This window comes from Heptranchias perlo, chromosome 4 (genome assembly GCF_035084215.1).
Source record: "Heptranchias perlo isolate sHepPer1 chromosome 4, sHepPer1.hap1, whole genome shotgun sequence".
In the NCBI taxonomy this organism is placed as follows: Eukaryota; Metazoa; Chordata; class Chondrichthyes; order Hexanchiformes; family Hexanchidae; genus Heptranchias; species Heptranchias perlo.
The window spans coordinates 127,426,278-127,448,004 of record NC_090328.1 but is presented as its reverse complement, the minus strand read 5'-3'; the positions used below and the strand labels follow the sequence as shown (position 1 = coordinate 127,448,004).

General features: G+C 42.4%; 1 protein-coding gene across 1 annotated transcript in view; it reads left to right on the top strand.

Annotated features, from left to right (window-relative positions):
• The window catches only part of dnah6 (dynein, axonemal, heavy chain 6), a 475,651-nt gene that overhangs the window by 49,341 nt on the left and 404,583 nt on the right, over positions 1–21,727 (top strand). Inside the window, exons 12-15 of the mRNA XM_067983622.1 lie at positions 2,354–2,474; positions 10,774–10,925; positions 12,727–12,879; positions 15,581–15,832. Coding sequence (XP_067839723.1) covers positions 2,354–2,474; positions 10,774–10,925; positions 12,727–12,879; positions 15,581–15,832 — 678 coding nt within the window. The remainder of the gene's footprint in view (positions 1–2,353; positions 2,475–10,773; positions 10,926–12,726; positions 12,880–15,580; positions 15,833–21,727) is intronic.

Genomic DNA, 21,727 nt, shown 5'->3' with positions numbered 1-21,727 from the left:
AACTATCATCCTGCCGGCTTAAATTGCCGGCGGGACTTCCGCATTCGGGAAGCGCACGTGCACACAGGCGGGTCTGTGGAAAACCTGGAAGTTTGGGGTCGGCTTCCTCACCCGCTCAGGATTTTCCTGATTTTCACAGCCCCCACTAATGCGCCCGTAATTTCCTGTGAAAATCGGGCCCCTAGTGTTCTATGTAAGTATGGTCACAATCTCTACTGGGTCATATGCTACTTCTAATGCTGTGAAAACTATTTAATTTAATTGGCAGCTAAGCTGCCTCTCCTTTAACTGCCTATTAGTGCAACTAGAAACTAGGGAATGAATTGTCCCTGGTCCCCAGTGAAATTAATAGGAAATGATTCACATAAGACAATATACAATTTCATTAGGCTACCTAAACACACTCATGCATATGTTTGGGTTGGCTTGGTATTTACAAAAGAGAATAAAGTCTTTTTTTTTAAAAAAGCAAGTATTAGAACACCAGGTAACCAATGGTCTGCAGTTTCTGCTGTATTGTCCATCAGAGCTGTGGGAACTTTGACAGGTTTGCGTTGAGGCTATTTTATATTAGGGTTCGGATGCCCAAACAGCAGGACCCAAGTGCTGACTTACGACCTATGAATACTGTTCACCCCATTTTTATTTTAGTGTGCTAATGATCCTATTGAGCCCATTGGAGGTTTAGTAGGATGGAGGCACTGTTTTTTGTTGCACTGGACGGTTGCACTACTGACCCTTGAAAATTTGGACTGTGGATGACGTTGGTGATGGAGAGTTCATTTCCTTTATATTGTTGCCATCAGCGGGGGGGATATAATGCTGCTGTCCTAATGGCAAATTACCAAAGGAGAACAACATTATATCAAGAGTCTGATTCACAATGACATTTACAACAAATAGGAAGGACCAATCCAGAGGCTAAAATTTTGAACAAATAAACCAGTTATGTACATAAATATATTTAATTAAGCAGGGTAAACATGATAGACTGTTTTGTAATTAAATAGGAATTCTGCATTTTTTAAGTAAGCATTTAGTGCATGTTTGGTGCTCCAGAGAATTAACCCTACTGTGCACTTTTTTAAGTCTTTTAGCTCACTGTTGTGACACTGGAACACACAAGTATAGTAATAAAGCTACTCAAATGTCAGGAGTCGTTTTATTACTATTTTAGGGTAGAAATGACTTTCAGTGTTATAATATGCTCAAACAAAATTCTGTTCTTTGCTGTTTTAATGGAGACGTTCACCTTTTATTTTGAATGGGTCATTGTCACTGTTAAAATAGTGGAGAGAGAAATTTGATACAATTGTATTAAGCATTTGTACAGTAACGTCACCGCCAGTAATTTCTACCCTACCAACACAATACAATCAAAATAAAAACTATGCAAATGACATTAAAACTAGTAGATCCCGCCTGGCATTGGTTATGGGTAGTTTAAAGAAACACAGTTACAATTTTGTCAGAAATAAAAAATGAAGCATCTTCATGAACGCATTTCCAATTTAACTACATAATAATGATCAGAGGAATTCTTAATCCATGGTTGGTACAGTGGCCTCAATGTTAACTTGGGGTGGGATCGGTGCACGAGCAGCGTGGACCAGAGCAAGCAACAAACTCTCATGCCGAGGTCTGGTAAGATTTTAGCTCCCGGGACTCATTTCCATTTTCAGGATCGGACTCCTGCCCAAACCCAGCAAGAATCACTGGTTGGTGGGAGGGAACAGGAATTTGGGCGGCAGGAGGCCGCTGCCAGGGGCCTGCAGGTACAACCTGCACTCCTGCTCCTCTTGGCCCACAAGAAAATCAAAAAAATTAATAAAAACATACCTTACTGGGCCTCTTCTGGTCCTGGCTCCTTTTCTTGGCAGGTTTGGGGATTGGCCTGGCAGGGAAACCACCACTGCTCCCCCATTCAGGCCTCAGGTTAAAATCACAGAAGGGACCCTGATGACGCTATCTGCATAGTGGCTTGAGGTGGGTGTCCTTGTCACCTGCAATTTGAAATTGCAATCCATCAGTCCGGGGCAGGAAAGGAGTGGGTAAATCCCCAGCTCCATTTTAATGGCCCTTCCGCCTGGTTTCCGCCGGGGTGGGGGGATGGGAGGATTTAAAATTGAGGCCAATGAGTATATTAAAATACCAGCGCTATATCTGTTTTTTTTTCTTGAACTAAAAACATTATAAATTGAAAAGCACGCTTGTACAAGGCTTGATATACAACTAATGTATGCTGCATTTACGGCAGACAAATAAATGTGAACATTTTCAAAGATTTTTTCTGACCCCTTCCCTTTTATTGTGATTTGCTTCTAAATATTTCTTTAATGGTTTTCTTTTTCAGAACGCTATTTATGCAGGATTTCATACAGCAGCTCAATTTGCAGAAATGTTTGAAACGTTTCGGCTATGCTTTCAGGAAAATGAAAGCCTTGATTTGGAAATTCTTAAGAAAGAGGAACATGGTACGTTTGTCATTTTGCAATTTTTTTTGATAATTTTTGTATAAAACTAAATTGATCAGTTTTATTTAAAATTTTACTAGATCGCTGCATAAAAAGTAACCACTCACCAATGTCTTCGTAATACATCAATGTCAGTTTCTTCATTTTAACTGTACATACCTCTCGGCCTGCTTGCTGTTAAAATGTGGAATTTAGATTGGTGCTTGAGGAAGGAGTGAGATTTTCTGTACAGCTGCGAAACAAACTGTCCTGTGCGCTACTGTTTTCCTTAGTGGCACTGTTTAATGTCAGGTCATCCTTATTAAAACATGACAAAAGAGTGGTAAGGTACTGGAGCAGAGGTCGAAAACTTAATTACCTATGATCTACAATGCATTAACTCCAAACACTTATTTTCAGACAAGTAAGAATTTATTAAAAGAAACTTGTATACAAGGGAAGCTGTGTTCTGAACAATGGTCAGAACAACCTCTTCACTGAACAAAGGAAACAGTTCACATTTATACAGTTTAATTAATAACGCCTACCTGTGTAGAATATGGGCGTACATGTACATTCTTTATTAGTTCAAGTGGTTAGTCAATTAAAATAGGGAACCCACTCTTTGGTTCCTCATGACTGCCTCGTGATTTTTGAACACCGTCCTGGGAAAGTATTTTTCCCCTAAGAAACTGTCTTTATTATCAGTTCTGTACTCAGTCTCAAGGCTATATGGTCATTCATTTCTGTTAGTCAGACAGTTATCAGCATGAGAGAACTTGAAGTAATTAGACAATTGTGCTTCTGTGTGTCTTTGGTGAGAAACTAAAACATAAGCTTTCTATTATATTCAGCTGGTCAGTTAACATGGTCAACTTATCCAGCATGCATTTCTTCTTTTTATGGTTTAAGGGTATTAGGAAATTAATATGGTCAGGCATCTCTTTATGGTTTAGGTGTATTAGAAAGTTAACATGGTCAGGCATCTCTTTATGGTTTTCCACACAGAGAAGACCTTATTTGAAAACAGGAGTTAGTGATGGAATGGACCCTATTTGCCTCATCTTTCAGATCAGTGAATGAACTTTATAAATGATTTAAGTCTCCCGCGCAAATATATATCACAAAGATAAATACAAATGAGGGAGCCAGTCAGCCCGCCTAGTTCATCCTTCCATAGAAACCTGATTCCCCCATCTCGACATCTAATGGCATCTTGAATAACTTCAGTGTTTTGCCTCAACTACCCCACCTGAAAGACTATTCCAAGTAGTTATCACACTTTGTGTGAAGAAGTGCTCCCTGACAGACTTGCCTATATCTTCTATCCCATCTCTATTTCCTGGACTAATGGTGAGCAGTGCCTGTTACAGGAGATGTGGAGGAGATTGGCAAGAATAAGAGCTTATCAGTGTAGAAACTGTAATTGCAGGAATGAGTGTGTCAGTTTGAGCACTTTCATATTAAAATGGAACTGGACAAATAGTCAAGCAAAGAAAGTCACCCTCACTCACGGTAGTTTTGTTAATCAAAAGTAATTATTTAATGATGTTATAATGATATAATAAAACAGAACTTGCAAGATTAGTAAACAGTGAGGAGGATAGTGATAGACTTCAAGAGGATATAGGCAGGTTGGTGGCATGGGCGGACACGTTGCAGATGAAATTTAACACAGAAGAATGCAAAATGATACATTTTGGTAGGAAGAACAAGGAGAGGCAATATAAACTAGAGGGCACAACTCTAAAAGCGGTGCAGAAACAGAGAGATCTGGGGGTATATGTGCACAAATCGTTGAAGCTGGCAGGGCAGGTTGAGAAAGCGGTTAAAAAAACATACGGGATCCTGAGCTTTATAAATAGAGGCATAGAGTACAAAAGTATGGAAGTCATAATGAACCTTTATAAAACACTGATTCAGCCGCAACTGGAGTATTGTGTCCAGTTCTGGACACCGCACTTCAAGAAAGATGTGAAGGCCTTAGAGAGGGTGCAGAAGAGATTTACTAGAATAATTCCATGTATGAGGGACTTCAGTTATGTGGATAGACTGGAGAAGCTGAGGTTGTTCTCCTTGGAACAGAGACAGTTGCGAGGAGATTTGACAGAGGTATTCAAAATCATGAAGGGTCTAGACAGAGTAGATTGAGAGAAATTGTTCCTATTGGCAGAGGGTCAAGAACTGGAGGACATAGATTTAAGCTGATTGGCAAAAGAACCGAAGGTGACATGAGGAAAACTTTTTTACACAGAGAGTGGTTAGGATCTGGAATGCACTGCCCGAGGGAGTGGTGGAGGCAGAGTCAATCATGGCCTTCAAAAGGGAACTGGATAAGTACTTGAAAGGAAAATATTTTCAGGGCTACGGGGATAGGGCGGGCGAGTGGGACTAGCTGGATTGCTCTTGCATAGAGCCGGCGCGGACTCAATGGGCCGAATGGCCTCCTTCTGTGATTCTAATTTTTACAGCAGTACAACAACTCATAGGGGTTTATGAGGTTGCATTAACTCCCTCTGCCAGAAAGCAAAGGGATATTCTGTGTAGTCAAGAGATTTTTACTCATGGTCAGTCAGTATCACTTCGGAAGCAGAAATTGTTAGACGAAGAAAACTTTAAAATATTTAATTCTTGACTGCTTTGAAGAACATATTGGGGATGAACACACATTCTGCGCTATTGCCCACGACAAATTTCACTCCCATTGAGGAGACTGAATTTGTTCTATACGCGAGGAGGATTAAGCTTTACCAAGCACAGTAATTAGGAGTGAGTCATTTGCAGTTCCTTCAGTTGTGAAATAAATACTGTATTTAGTACCCAAGCATTGACTTCTTTGTATGTAAGTCAGCTATAAAGTATCTTTTTGAAGTAAATGTTGAATTTTATATTTGCTTTGTATAGTTGAATAGGACATATAGGGTTCGATTTTAGGAGGGAGGTGGGGGGGTCGACTGGGCGCATGGGTAATGCGGTTACCTTGAAGGCAGTTACCTTGGCTTCCGGGTTTCGCGCTGGAAAGCTGCGCAGTGGGCGCACTGCGCACCTGCATCACAGGCTGTCGGCAGGAGGAGCCCTATTTAAAGGGGAAGTCCTCCAAAGCTCCTCCTGCAGCAAAGAACCAATTTTGGATCATGGAGCAGGCCAGAGGCAAGGCTGCTCCAAGGTTCTCTGACTCCTCACTCCAGGTGCTGTTCGATGGGGTGAGGAGGAGGAGGGAAATTTTTTTCCATCGGATGTGAGGGAGTGTCCGCCCTCCACCACTAAGAAGACCTGGCTGGAGGTGGCCGAGGAGGTCAGCAGCAGTGGCAATGTGTCCAGAACCTGGGTGCAGTGCAGGAAGAGATTTAATGACCTAACAAGGTCAGCCAATGTGAGTATACTTACGCATTCTCCCACACTCTGTCTTCCACATCACCTCCACCACCACACAACTCCTTCTGCACTGCCACCACAAGGCTCTCGCATCACTCCTCACATCCACTCAACTATCATCCTCACCGTGCCTGCACGTACTCACCGCCCCAGTTCCCATTCGAACGCTACCACGCAACCCAATCCTCATACAATCTCATGGCTATGTTTCACATGCACCCTCCCATGCATCTCCCTCACGCTCAACCCCACCTGCCAATGCATGCAGCGGGTCACCATGCAACCATCACTCAATCAAGCCTCTGTTTTGCCTTGATAGGAGAAGAGATGCCAGAATGCCCGGGAGAGGGCAAGGACCGGAGGGGGCCCGCCACACCAGGTGGCATTAACCGATGCGGAGCAGCAGGCACTCGAGATAAGCCGCACGCTGGAGTGCCTGTCCGTGACGCACGCCGAGACTGGGAGTGCACAAGCGGCTGGTGACAGAAATCTAACACTCAGCACTCATGATAGCGAATGATCCAAACATCACTTGGCATCTGCAGCACCTCAACATCTGTCCACATGCTTAATATTGCTTTCTGTTCTCTTGCAGGGTCTTCTGCGACCGCTGTGACTGTGGAGGGCGATTCCTCAGAGGACCTGCCGGTCTCTGAGGGTCCATCGTCACATTTGAGCCATCCATCCACCAGCGCAGATACATACACCTCGGTGGGTCCCCGTCCTCGCTTAGTTGGGCTTGCACATGGTGAGTCACCACGCACATATGAGTACGAGCAGACCCTGGTGGCAGGGGCAGCTGTGGAGAGTTCGCATCGGTGGGAGCACTTTTCTCCAGGCTCTGCTCAGCTGGACCCAGATGCTGAACCCTGGGAGCTAGCTGTGAAAAAGAGAGTCATCGAGGGGCAGGTACTGGAACAGTTGCCACGCGCACTCTCCACAATCGCACAGAGGATGGAGGAGCCCAACTCCTGCATGCGTGGAATACTGTCACAGGGACGTGAAGGCATCTCTGAGATAGTGTCGCGGGTAGGTGCGGGAATGTCTGCGATGGAGGAAAGGCTAGCCTCCATCGAGCGTCAAGCACGGCTCAACAATGAGTCCATTCAGGCCCTGACAACGGCCATTCGGATTCAGGGTGAGCAACATTCTGCCGCCTTAAACAGGCTGACAGATACCTTACAACTGACCTTCCAAGGCTTCACACAAGTTCTCCAAACTGTCGTCCAGCAGGGTGGAAGGAGTGATGTGGGCCTGGGCCAGGAGAGGGATGATGGTGAACGGGGACGTGGAAGTGGGGACGCCACTCTAAGTGCTCCCACGTCTCACCCGTTGCCCCCCTCTCAACCTGTACCCGCAATGCTGCCTCCTCTCCAGGTGGCCGAGTCTGCCCCTGCACAGGTGCAGGTAGAGCAGTCTTTGGAGGGGCCCTCACAGGCACCGAAACCCAGAGGGTGTCCGCACAAAGCATCTCATCGGTAAGGGCATGGACAAGAGCAACCTGCCACTACCTCTGCTGAAGCCACAGGGGTAGCACCACGTAGGGGTTCCTGTAAACGTAAGGCGAAGGATTTGTCAGTACAAAGGGGATGCACAAGGGTGAAAGACGAAATGTCATATTTTTGAGTTATTTTCCTTTGTTTTACAAAAAATCATAAAACATTATTATCACTACTACTGCCACGTCTTTGAAAATCTTGTCTGGTTTGCGCAATAATGCCCTTTCCTGAGGATCACCATGAAGACCCACGTCTGATGCCACCCTTTGTGTCACTGCAGAGTGGGTGTCGGTGTATTTGCAGGGCTCTTTTGTGCAGACGACTGAGAGACGCCGGCGATGTCCCCGGTGGCACACTGAAAGGATGTGAAGGAGAAGTTGTTGAGGGCAGTGGTGACTTTGACAGCGGCAGGTAAGAAGATGGTGCTCGGGCCAGCCGGGAGCAGTTTGGCATGAAGGAGACTGCAGATGTCTGCGACTACATGTCGAGTGACTCTGAGCCTCCATGTGCACTGCTGCTCAGAGAGGTCCAGGAAGCTGAGCCTTGGTCTGTGGACCCTGTGGTGAGGGTAGTGCCCTCTGCGACGCATCTCTCTCTGTGGTTGCCCTCCCTCCTGCTGTGCAGGTGGATGTGTCACAGCACTGTGTTGTGGAGCCCCACGTGTCAGAGGTGGACGACGTGGCCGGCGAGACTGGTGATGCTGTTCGTCCTCCGAGGAGATCATAACTGCAGCTATGGCGGCCCCCATCCGGAAGATGTACGTTTGAGGAGGTCCACGAGGTAGGTAAATGTGTCTGAACACCGGGGTAAGTGTGCAAGTTTGTGAATTTTATTGTTCGGAGGAGGGTGGTGCAGGCCAAACTTTGTTAAAAGTGACAGAGTGGCCTCCTGCAATGAGTGAGGGTCTCCCCCCACCACCCCACCCCCCACCTGTCAAATGGACCTTTGCAGCTGCCACAGGCAGATGGCTGCAACACGTCTGTTTCAACTGGGAGTGTTTCCCCCAGCAGGGGAAACAGTCTAAGTTGAGTTGAAAATCCCACCTCTCCTAAAATATCCTACAAATCAGGTGTGCAAACGACCTGAACTATCTACTTAATTGGTTTAAGTGGGATCCCGCCGGCTTTAATTGCCGGCGGGAGTCCCGCATGCGGGGGCTGCGTGCGCATCTAAGCGCGTCACTGGGGAACCCGGAAGCGGGCGGGTTGGAGCCGGGCTCTGGACCCGCCCCGGGAATCCCCGATTTTCGGAGCCCCCCTGCCACAAACCCGCCAGCTCAGACGTCCGAAAATCAAGCCCATAATTGTAGAGATTGCTATAATATTCTCTGACACTTTGGATGACAAGAATTCCATATCTGCTCCACAGTGTGTACCTAATTGTAGTCACAGAAGCAAAAGTTACATTTGGAAAACAGGTGCAAGTAGAGTCCCCACAATAGTGCATTTTTATCATTTGTCACATTGCTAGCAATTTGCCAATTGTATCAGTTTCTATCTTCATGACCATCAAGTATTGTAAAAAGTTTTAAAATATCGTGGGCTAGGTCTTCAATGCGGGTAACTGAGGCTTGTTTCTTTGATCTCAAATTGGAAACTGAGGCAGAAACTGATTCCAGTACTGGGAAGATAAAATTCATTTATATATTTTTGTAATATTTTTAGTCCACGTGAGTCACAAAATTTGAAAATTAAACCAGCCCTCTGACATATATGTCAGAAGCTAAAAACTAGTGGCCGGGTACAAAAAATAATTTAAAAGGCTCATGGAATGTTGACCTTTATCTCCAGGGGGCATGGAATACAAAGGAGTGGAAGTTATATTAGTTATGTAAAGCTCTGGTTAGACCCCACTTAGAGTACTACATTCAGTTCTGGGCATCGCACCTCAGGAAGGATATATTGGCCTTGGAGGGGATGCAGCGCAGATTCACCAGAATGATACCTGGGTTAAAAGGGTTAAATTATGAGAATAGGTTGCATAGACCACACTTGTAGTCCCTTGAGTATAGAAGATTTGGGGGTGATATAATTGAGGTGCTTAAGATGATTAAAGGAGTTGATAGGGTAGTTAGAGAGAAACTATTTCCTCTGATGGGGGAGTCCAGATCAAAGAATTAAAATTAGAGCTCGGCATTCAGGGGTGATGTCAGAAAGCATTTCTTCACTCAAAGGGTAGTGGAAATCAGGAACTTTCTCCCCCAAGAAGCTGTTGAGGCTGAGGGTCAATTGAAAATTTCAAAACTGAGATTGATAGATTTTTGTTAGGCAAGGGTATTAAGGGTTATGGAACCAACGCAGGTAGATGGAGTTAAGATACAGATCAGCCATGATTTAATTGAATGATGGAATTGGCTCGAGGGGCTGGACGGCCTACTACTGTTATGTTCCTAAATGTAAATATATCTTGAACACTGACTGCACTAGTTGTAGAAACTACGTAACTGTCCAGGAGGAGAATAAACCTAATTGCTATCTCTGCACAAAATTTGTGAATGACATGGTGTAGGGTAATTTATTGAACGTTGTAAATATCTATATTTGTGGCATGAAGGGAATTCTTTAATTAATGCCCAGGAGGTTGTAAATCTCTGAGAACAATGAAACTGGGGTAATTTTTCCAAGTGTTCCCTGTCTGGTTTATTTCATCATGTCTGTTCTTTCCCTTGGATTTTCTGTATGTTCATTATTTATTGCTAATTCTTTATTCTTTCATAGTTCATATTTCATAGAATCATAGAATCATACAGCACAGAAGGAGGCCATTCGGCTCATTGTGCCTGTGCCGGATCTTTGAAAGAGCTATCCAATTAGTCCCAATCCCCTTCTCTTTCCCCGTAGCCCTGCAAATGTTTCCTTTTCAAGTATTTATCCAATTCCCTTTGGAAAGTTACTATTGAATCTGCTTTCACCACTCTTTCAGGCAGTGCATTCCCAGATCATAACAACTCGCTGCATAAAACATTTTTCGCCTCATCTCCCCTAAGGTTATTTTGCCAATTACCTTTAATCTGTATCCTCTGGTTACCGACCCTCCTGTTAGTGGAAACAGTTTCTCCCTATGTGCTTTATCAAAACCCCTCAAAATTTTGAGCACCTCTATTAAATCGCCCCTTAACCTTCTCTGCTCTAAGGAGAATAATCCCAGTTTCTCCAGTCTCTCCACATAACTGAAGTCCCTCATCCCTGGTGCCATTTTAGTAAATCTCCTCTGCACCCTCTCCAAGGCCTTGACATTCCTTTTACTTTCCTTCCACTTTCCTGATATTGTGATCAGCAGACTGAGAAAATTTTATAAAATATGGTTTAATGTTGGGAAATATTTCCTTAAGTTAAAATTGCATTTGTTTTAAAATCAAATTAATTTAATATTAACATCAAAACCAAAACTGCAAAATTTTTTGCTAAATGGCATAACGTAAAATCTGGTGTTTACTGTTAATTCAGATATTCATTTCTTTTCGACTTGGTTGAAGAAATACCACAAAGAACATACTGATGCAGTTAATATTAAGCAGAATAAAAACTTAGGATTGCTGCTGATCGATAACACATCTCTCAAGAAGACACTAATTCCTTCACCTCTACTATGTCTGGAGGTAAACATTGCTTATTTGTCGAAAATCTTTCTTGTTAGGTCCTCTGTTGTAGTGTTTGGGTCAAAAGAGTTAATTAAGATAAAAAGCTATTAGCTAGGTATCTAGATGGTTAACTGGACAAGTATTTTAAAAATCCTATCTCTCTGTTTATAATGGTAACTGCTTATGTAAATTTGTCATGTTGTAATTACACTCTACTGCCAATAGTGGCACCGCAGTGCCTCCACTGGCAGGAGGGTATAATTACAGCGTGACAAGTTCACATAGGCAGTTTCCATTACAAATGTCGACACATTAGAAATGCTGGAGAGACAAGCTTGGAGTCATCTCTATGCCACGAATGAGAGTTCCAGATGTGGAGTCTTTTTGCTTTTCAATTTATTAGAGGAAATGATACTCGCACACAACACATGCAACGATGCGAAGGCTGCGGGAAACATCACATTGCAGTTGCTGAGCTCAGTAGCAGGGTGGCCAACCCATGATCTTTCTTCAACTTCGCATTACAATGGTCCGGTTATTATACCTTTAGCTCCTGGTCATTACACCATATCTTCCATGACCTTTAATCTTAGTTTACATTAACTTCCATTTACTCAGCATTCCAGAGACTCGCTATCACTATGGTAGAGTTCCACGACCTTCACTCATAAGCTGCCTGTCTAACTACATTTAGGGGAAAGGGTAAAAGCAACTCCTTATATAGTTGTATGACAGATAGATTTATCTCCCAGAAGGTCAGAACTGCACAAAAGACGAATAACTATCTTTATGATTCCAGCTTGTATCAGCCACAAAGGTTCAAAGGCCCTTGAGGGACTGAGCTGATCTGGATGTGTGTCAGACACTACCTGCTTCAGCAGTTTTCTGCAGACGCTGTCTTTTAATCACAAAAAGGGGTCCTCAGCACAAGATGTAACCCGAACACAATGTCATCTAGTATAGTTTCTCTAACAGACGTATAAATTTAGAATGGAAAAAGTTGACAGCAAATGTGCACTGCTCAATCTCCCATGACGATGGTGTACATGGAGTCAAGACCAAGTATACCTTCAGATGAAGTGGGGTTAGAGGGTAGGGGATAATGGGACAAGGGAATGTGGACGTGATTCAGTTCCCATTTTAAAAGCATACATTCTGTCTTTATTTTTATATATCCATTATCAGTTTTCTATGTCCACCTTTAAAGCGGAAACTGCCTTTGTAAACTTGTCACACTTTAATTACACCCTTCTGCCAGTTGTGGCATTGCAGCGCCTCTACTGAGGTTAGTGTGTAATTACAGCATGGCAAACTTACGGAGACACTTTTCACTATGCATATGGACATAGAAACTTATAATAGAAAAAACTGACAGGAAGTGTATAATAATTTTAATATATAATATATCTTTACATTAATCAGTACAATACAAATACTAGTCTTTCTCACTATGCTTCTTAATGTTAGACAAATAATTGTGGCTCTAGTAAGTCCAGCTTGTCAAAAGTGACTATAAAAAATAATTTTCACATACAATTGGCAGTGATGTATAATTTTATATTTCATATTTGGTGGTGGAATAAGGGAGGATCTTTAAGTGCTTTCACAAGCTACTCGTAAATCCATTTAAATTGGTTAAGTTGAAATGTACACATCATTGGAGGGCTAATGTCTAATTTAGTAAGCCTGAAATAAATGTTAACCTGATTATTTATAATAGGACAACAGCTCAATAGTTACAATACAGTAGAAAATAAGAGGCAATGTAATACTTTTGTTGATAATATTTGTCGCACTGTTTTGAATTTCTTTTGCTTAGGTTATTAATGAGATACTTCCAGTTCTTGCCAAGAAGAAGACCGATGCTATTATTCATGAAGCACAGGATGCTGAGTATAAACTCGAAATTATTCCAACTACTACCATGGAGTTTGTGAATAATTTGCTATTCCTTGATGAGATGCAGGAAAGGGTATGCTGGAAAAATTTTCATAATATATCCTGTAACGATAACACACTGGTAAAGTCCTAACCCTCTCCACCCCAACTTTTCCTCTTTTTACTATCACATATCCTTCTTCAGTAAGGAGAAGAGGAAGGTCTCACTGCACTGTTCTTCACAACTGCTAGGCCAAATCTGGGCACAGGTAGAAAAGGATAACATTGTGTGATTCCATGTTTGGAAAATAAAAATAGTTTAATGATAATTAGGGATGATTTCCATTGTATGCCATCTGTAGTGAAATCGTAAACTTGTTTTTGAAGATCAGGTTTACAATTTCAGTGCATGTAATGGAGAGAGGAAATGCTCACCCAATGCATAAGAATGCACCTAGAATTCACTTCTTTAAACGAAATAAAACATATAATAATTTCACATATCAATGTATGGGTTCGCCTATTTAATTATGAAGTCAGTCTTAAATAAGGGATAGCTATGGGGCCTTGTTCAATAAACATCAGTTTGCTAAGGAGGACTGACTAGATAAAGTATGATAGCTGAAATCATTGAGGTAGGTGTGGCCTTAGATAACTATTATATGTATTTTTTGTTTGAAGCATGATTTACTGAATTGAAAGGTAGAGTTCATATTTGTTAGACTATGTATTGGGAGAGGGCCTTATTGCGTTTGGATGTGAAGGATAATTTAGATGCAGTGCACAGGGGAAGGTTAGGTGGGAGGATCCCATGTATTTAAGAGGGTCTGCTCACAATGGGCGTGCATCCGCCTGCCCGATTTGCCTTTATTCACTGCACCCATGTGATCCTTTATGCCCAAATGCTATAACAGAAAAAATGGGCCTATAGTGTGCTGATAATGCAACTGTCTAGTTTTCTGTGTACTGGAGTTCCCTTGTCATGATAGCACAGAGAGGAATTACTGACTTCTTGTAGTTGTGCGGTGCATGACACCATTTATTCCTCAGAGATCCCCTAAGGGTAGTGATTGCTTCAATTATCATGGGAAGTGCAGTGCAGATGGTTGACTATCTCGATACGTCATTGTGAACCCCAGTGTAGAACTGAGTCACGGGTTCCTGCTGACACTAAACCTTCTCAGGCACTGCTCCTTTGTGAGGTAGCATCTATTATGGTAATTTGATGTGCCTCCTATGCCCTCTGAGCTCCCAGGCTACCCTTTTTTCAAGCTCTCGCTTATGGCTGTGACATTTGCTGCTTGTGCTGTGGGGATGAAAAAAAAAACGCTATCCTATTCACTTCTGAACAGAGGTAAATTTTGAAATTTATGTAGTGGATGCAAGCAAAGAAGGTATAAGATTTATTTTCTGGAAGTGGGTGAGAGAGAGATTATGTTCCTCCTAAAATATTGATTTTTGACACTTAATTTGGTGCATTTTGAGCGCATATGTGATTTTGGGATGGAATGATTGATATCTGTTTGATGGAAGATGAACCAGCTCAATTCTGAATTGTAAACGTTAGGTAGTTTTGAAGAAATCTCAGTTTTATATAATCTTCCAAGAACTCCTGTTTCCCATGTATACATATTCAAACTAGAAGTTGAAATATTTGCAGAGATTACCAATACCCATCAGTGCCAGCTTGCTTCACTTGATAGCACACTTGCCTTTAAGTCAGAAGGTTGTGTTTTGAAGCCCTTTTCCAGAACTTGAGCATGTCATCTGGACTGTAACACCTCACTGAAGTCCTGAGGGAGTGTTGTATTGTTGGAGCTGCTGTCTTTTACATGAGGCATTAAACGGAGACTCTGTCTTTTCCGGTGGTTTGGATGGACTTAAAAGAAGAGCAGGGAGTTCTCCTGATGTTCTGGACAGCATTTCTCCATCAACTAACACCTCCAAGAACAGATTAGCTTTCATTTATCTGATTTTCTGTTTTTGGGACTTTGCTGTGCACAAATTGGCTGACTGCACTTCAATAATAATACACTGGTTGTAAAAGAGCTTTGTGATGTGAAAGGTACAATGTGACTTCAAGGTCTTTCTTCAGCTAATTCTGGAGGTTACTTTTCTGTCTACTGTATGCGCATAGTTGGACCACGAGATTGATGGCTTCTCGGTGGCTCATTTCTGGAATGATTCCATATTTTTTCCATGGATCATTGCTTGTTGTAATCCCTAGCGATTGTCAGTGATCCAGTTTTTTTTCCCCAAGGTTATGGATGAAGTTGTGGAAATGCCATGTACTTGTTAATGATTGTGGGTCTTTTCATGATTCAAGGTTATTGTGTAAGGGAATCTTAAGTGATCTTTGTGATTCCAAATCATGGAAAACCCCATGAGTAGAAGGTGCTGGGATCACCAGCAGCAGCCCGTATTGCAGGGAATACAGTCATATCACTTTCACCTTTTGGATTTTTGTGAAACATTTCAAGTTGGATTTGTGATTCTGACAAACCTGGGAGCACGGCATTTACTGGTACGTGCATCGGCCACTATCCTTCACAGTGACATGGTTTTGCTGGTGACTAAAACCAGCTGTGGCACATAGGCTGTAATACAACACAATGGGAACTTAGATTGTTTAACTACTGGTAGAGCACGAAACATGGAACTCAACTGGATACATGCTAAGGGCTGCAAAAAAGGCACACAAGGGTGGTAGTTGGCCCATGGATCTAACAATAAGTAACCATGTGATAAAAGGCTTAATGATAACTTTAGTAACACAACTACTGACTTTTTTTTAGATTGAAGTCTTGGATGAAGAATCAAGTATTGTTGTACAGATGTATCAGCTCGTCGATAAGTATAAGATTTCTACACCTCCTGAGGATCTTGCTGTATTTGCAACTCTGAAACCTTCAATATTTGCAGTTCGCACTGTAATTGACAGAGCTGTAAATGAAAGAGACAGCAATATTAACAAATTATGTCGCTGTCTGGATAAAGACATAGCAGTGCTGAATGAGGAGGTCAGAGCAGTGAATTTGCAAGAACAGGTAGGTCAATAGTTTATATCTTCATCCTCAGCCCTTGTTCTGTATTCCATGTTTCTTTTAATTGCACTTATTAGAAAATTTCAAATAGTTGTACTTTTCCTCTCTCTTCTCACTGTTTAGGGGTAACTTGGGGACCCTTGCCCACCAGCTGTGCAATTCAAAAATTCAGGTGCTCGATGCCCATGGTTTTCTGAACATTTGGTTGGAAAATTGTGGTCAGTGCACCCAACTTTCTGACAAGCACAATTGGTGGGAGAGCCTCTCTATTGCCAGTGCAGACTTGTAAAATTACCCCATATGTTTCAAAGTTATGCAATTTGAAGTAGTTTTCTTCTCCATCTTTTCAGTTCATGGATGTGGGGTGTTTTTCAAACTAAGACAAGGATCACCTTGGTTTCTTCATTTGGATCACAAACCAGTACAGGGTCCCTGGACACACAAAAGGCTGAAATGAGAGGGCTAATTTTCTGATTTCGCACTTTTAGTGGGGAGCCTCATTGCCAAGAGCGTACTTAAGAAATTTGAGTTCATGCCCTACTGGACAATCTGACCGTATGGCTGGAGAATCGCACTGTGGCACCATTTTCCAATATGGGCAAGATTTCCTGCCAGAAATGTGAAATTCGAAAATTACCCCTGCATCCAAAAGCCTAATCTTGGTTTAAGAACTCACACATCTTTCTAGAGCTATTTAATCTAATCATATTTTCAGAGTACAGTACAGTTGTAATAATTTTGATTTCCTTATACCTATATTTTTGGGTAGCAAGGTCTCCATTCTTCTTGACTTGCTGTGAGCTAAATAAAATGTATTGACTAACCCATGATGACAGCATGTATGATGCATGGGGAGGCATGAATAACACATGTTAATGCTAATGACATCCATGTCTATATAGTCTTGGTTTATCTACTTGGTAGACTAAATGTTGAGACCAAAGTAGGGTTACACTTCACTATACTCCAGTCAACTTCCTATAAATTAAAGCGTATAGCTCCAACTCGGCACCTGGAGGACTGCAGGTGTCGGCCAATTTGTAAGAGTGAAGATTCTGCACACTTACCAAAATCAACTGCTGACAAAAGAGCAATGGTAAGATTATTGGCTTGAGAGTAGATCTTCCAATGGCCCTCGCCAGCATTGCAGGTAAGGGCCATACAAACGGGGAGTCAGGAAATCAGACAAGTGGAATATAGGCCTATTTCTTCCTTGATTACTTGTCCATGTAATTTCACAGCCTGAAAATTGTTTTAATCGATGCTTCTCACACAAAATGTGCGAAAGCCCTGAATAATATCAATTGTGTTAAGTACCTAGCGTCGCCATTTCACAAATTGTTTGCCAGGACAGTGCAGAATGCCTCCAGTGCTGATTTAAAACTGGCAATGCTGGAAAGGCATGTCTGCAATTGTGGAACATGTGCCCTTGAAGGTATTTGGCAGTATTTGTTTTTTTGCTGTTGAAGTTTGGATTATTGGAGTTCTGGTCTTTGTATTTGGTTTCTGCATTATCCTTGGACCTGTATTGCCCTAGTTTTTTCCAGTTTAGATTTTTTGGCCCTAGGACTTGCCATTTTTTTCTATTTGTTCTCCAGATGTGGACATCACTGGCAAGGTGAGGATTTATTGCCTATCCCAAGTTGCCCTTGAGAAGGTGGCGGTGGGCCTTCTTGTTGAACCACCTGTTATGATACACCTGAGTGGCCTGCTAGGCCACTTCAGAGGATAGTTAAGAGTCAACCATGTTGGTGTGGGAATGGAGTCATGTATAGACCAGACCAGTTAAGAATGGGAGATTTCCTTCCGTTAAGGACATTAGTGAACCAGTTGTTCTTACAACAATCAGACAGCTTCTTGGTCACTTTTACTGATACCAGTTTTTTATTTCTAGATTTTTATAGTGTGATTTGAACTCACTTTCTCTGATTATTAGTCTAGACATCTGGATTACTGGTGCTGTAACATAGCCACTGCACTACTGTACCTCATCTCTAGCTTTTTCAGGATTCTGACTAGTTGATGCTAAATCTGCTGCGTATTGCTTTCTTTCTGCATATTTTTGAGGAGAAAGCTGGGGACCTGAGAAAGGATCACAAGCAGGTTTGTTTACACATGAGACGGATTGCCTGCATCCACTCTTTCCCAACCATCTGTGTCTATAGATCAAGATTCAACTATTTATATATGTCTGAGGAGATATTACTTCGCTGGCTATGCTTTACTAAGGAGGCTGTCTCCTTGATCTGAACCATCAGACGAGAACAATGCAAGAAAAGCTCTACCAGTGGCTGCAAAGGTGACCATAGACTTTAACTTTTATGCAACCACATCATTCCAAGCCACCTTGTTGAAATAAATGCCAAGTCATTCAATCTGCAGTGCACTAATGCCTGCAGCAAGTGACAGAATTTGCCCTAACAAACAAAATATCTTTCATCACATTCCCCATAGAAAGCCAGCAGCAGGAGAGGGCACTGTAATTTTTCAATGTATCAGGTTTATCCAAAGTGCAGCGAATTGTAGATATCTCTACTGACAATCGCATGGCCTTCATGAATAGAAAGGAGTTCCATTCCATTGATGTACAGGTGGTCTGTGACCAAATACAGAAAATTATGCATGTGAATGAGCTATGATGGCATGGACTGGATGGGCCGAATGGCCTCCTTCCATACTGTAACCATACAATGACTCTAGTCTATTGTTATTTGAAGAGGAAGATTGGACAAATGGCTCCTTGGTGACCAAGGAGGAGGAGTGTGAAAAATTGGATGGGATAAACATAGTGAGAGAGGAAATATTAAGGGATTTGAAAGTAGATAAATCACCAGGCCCGGATGTAACGTATCCCAGGCTGTTAAGAGAGGCAAGGGAGGAAATAATGGAGGCTCTTACCATCATTTTCCAATCCTTTCTGGCTACAGGCGTGGTGCCAGAGGACTTTAGGACTGCTAATGTTGTGCCATTGTTCAAAAAGGCAGAAAGGGATAGACCAAGTAATTACAGGCTAGTCAGCCGAACCTCGGTGGTGGGCAAATTATTGGAAACAATTCTGAGGGACAGTATTAATCGTCATTTAGAAAGGCACGGATTAATCAAGTCAATCAACATGGATTTGTTAAGGGAAGGTCATGTCTGACTAACTTGATTGAATTTTTTGAGGAAGTAACAAGGAGGATCAATGAGGGTAGTGCGTTTGATGTAGTCTACATGGATTTTAGCAAGGCTTTTGACAAGGACCCACATAGCAGACTGGTCAGAAAAGTAAAAGCTCATTGGATCCAAGGGAAAGTGGCAAGTTGGATCCAATATTGGCTCAGTGGCAGGAAGCAAAGGGTAATGGTCGACGGGTGTTTTTGTGACTGGAAGGCTGTTTCCAGCGGGATTCTGCAGGGCTCAGTATTAGGTCCCCTGCTTTTTGTGGTATGTATCAATGATTTAGAATTAAATGTAGGGGGCATGATTAAGAAGTTTGCAGATGATACAGAAATTGGCCGTGTGATGGATAGTGAAGAGGAAAGCTGTAGACTGCAGGAAGCTATCAATGAACTGGTCAGGTGGGCAGAAAAGTGGCAAATGGAATTCAATCCGGAGAAGTGTGAGGTAATGCATTTGGGGAGGGCAAACAAGGCAAGGGAATATGCAATAAATGGTAGGATATTTAGAAATGTAGAGGGAGAGAGGGACCTTAGAGCGCATGTCCACAGATCCCTGAAGGTCGCATTACAGGTAGATAAGGTGGTTAAGAAGGCATACAGGATACTTTCCTTTATTCAATGAGGCGTAGAATATAAGAGCAGGGAGGTTATGCTAGAACTATATAAAACATTAGTTAGGCCACAGCTTGAGTACTGCGTTCAGTTCTGGTCTCCACACTACAGGAAGGATGTGATTGCTCTCAAGAGGGTACAGAGGAGATTTACGAGGTTGTTGTCAGGACTGAAAAATTTTAGCTATGAGGAAAGATTGGATCGGCTGGGGTTGTTTTCTTTGGAAAGAGGAGGCTGTGGGGAGATTTAATTGAGATGTATAAAATTATGAGGAGCCTAGATGGAGTATGCAGGAAGGACCTATTTCCCTTAGCAGAGAGATCAATAACCAGGTTGCATAGATTTAAAGTAATTGGTAGAAGGATTAAAGGGGAGTTGAGGATAATTTTTTTTACCCAGAGGTTGGTGGGGGTCTGGAACTCACTGCCTGAAAGGATGGTAGTGGCAGAAACCCTCATTGCATTTAAAAAGTACTTGAAGATGCACTTGAATTGCTGAAACCTACAAGGCTACGGACCAAGAGCTGGAAAGTGGGATTCGGTTGGATAGCTCTTTATCGGCCGGCATGGACACGTTGGGCCGAATGTCCTCCTTCTGTGCTGTAAATTTATATGATTCTATGATTCTATGATATCCTCTTCAGCACTGACTCATGACACCTTGGGACAACCACAAACAAGAGGTGAATGGCACTATAATGTGGCACATTTCCCACCATGATCATGGTAGAACATACCACATCGGTATGTTGAAACAGAGGCTCAGATACTTGGCAGATTGATCTATGACATGCTGAGGTCTCAGAGATCATAATAGCATATTGCGTATTGCATAACCTCCATACAGAGAGTCATTACCATGGAGAAGAAAGAAGTGGAGGCTTAGTCTCAACCTGAGGAGGGCACTGAGACTTGAAGAAATGTCTGCTAAACCCTGTTTGTATCCATGAAGAGTCTTACATCAGGCTCTGATTGGTGAAACCTTCAACTAAGTATGTGGTCTACCCAATGCACAAACAGAACTATCCACACCGGCATAGTGCTGTGGACAAATCCTTAACATTGTCCTTTTCCCTACCTCAACCATCACGGATACCAATCTACTTACCTGCTGCTTCCTTATTTCTCCTCATCATAAGTAAACTTTTTGGACAAGGCTAAGGTGTAATACATCCATTGAAGGGGTACTCAAGCTAAAGGAGTTGTTCCACTGCTACCTACACTTGCTGTGCTACACCCACGCTTTGTGCTTCACTCTGTACTCTCCCCTGCAACTCACTAACTAAATCCCCAAGAGCAGATATATCTGTAGTGGTACTTGCCACAGTTAGAGTGAGTGATCCAATTTGCTATGAAGTGTTGGGTACATTGTGGACATTGGCTTTTGGCTTGGCATCTTCCTGGACACCTATAGACATAGAATAGAAATATAAGTTAAAGTGCTGTACAATAAGATGTCCTTTCAAACACAGCCTGCATAGTAAAATGTTGTGTGTCATGCTGCTTAGGTACAATGTATGCCTGTGTATCAGTGAATGAGTAAGTAGGGGGAGAAAGAATACCATGCAAAGGATGGCACTTGACCTTAATGATGGGGAAAGCCTCTGACTGCATCCTCCACCCCTTCCTCTATGGCTTGTTGCCCCAGAATTTTAAGCATGATCTCATATTTTACTAATGGCGGATAGTTGCAAAGTCCCCCCCTTCTCAGCCCCTGGTCTGCTTTTGCTCATGTTTGCAAGCAGATGCAAAATATATAGCTACTGATACTGTGAAAAGCAGAGACAGTGACATACAAATGTACAGCTTACATACCAAGTTATGTGCATCTATGAGTATTCAGCTTGAAAGTAGCTTTTGTTGGAAGTATGCTTTGTGGTCCTAACTTACAAGATTTGTATCCAACATTTTCTGCATATATGTGCCTGTGTAAAACAGAACACAGGTTGCCCAATTGCTTTGCATTGCTGCCTCATTGAAGCTGTACCAGGTTGCGAGTAAACCCTTTGTGGTATGCATACTATAGCTATGTACTTTGAGTAGGCAAATGCTAGGTACTTTTACCATGGCAGTTTTCCTGAACCTTTACCTTGACAATCTTCCTGAGGCATCTGATTAACTGCCAT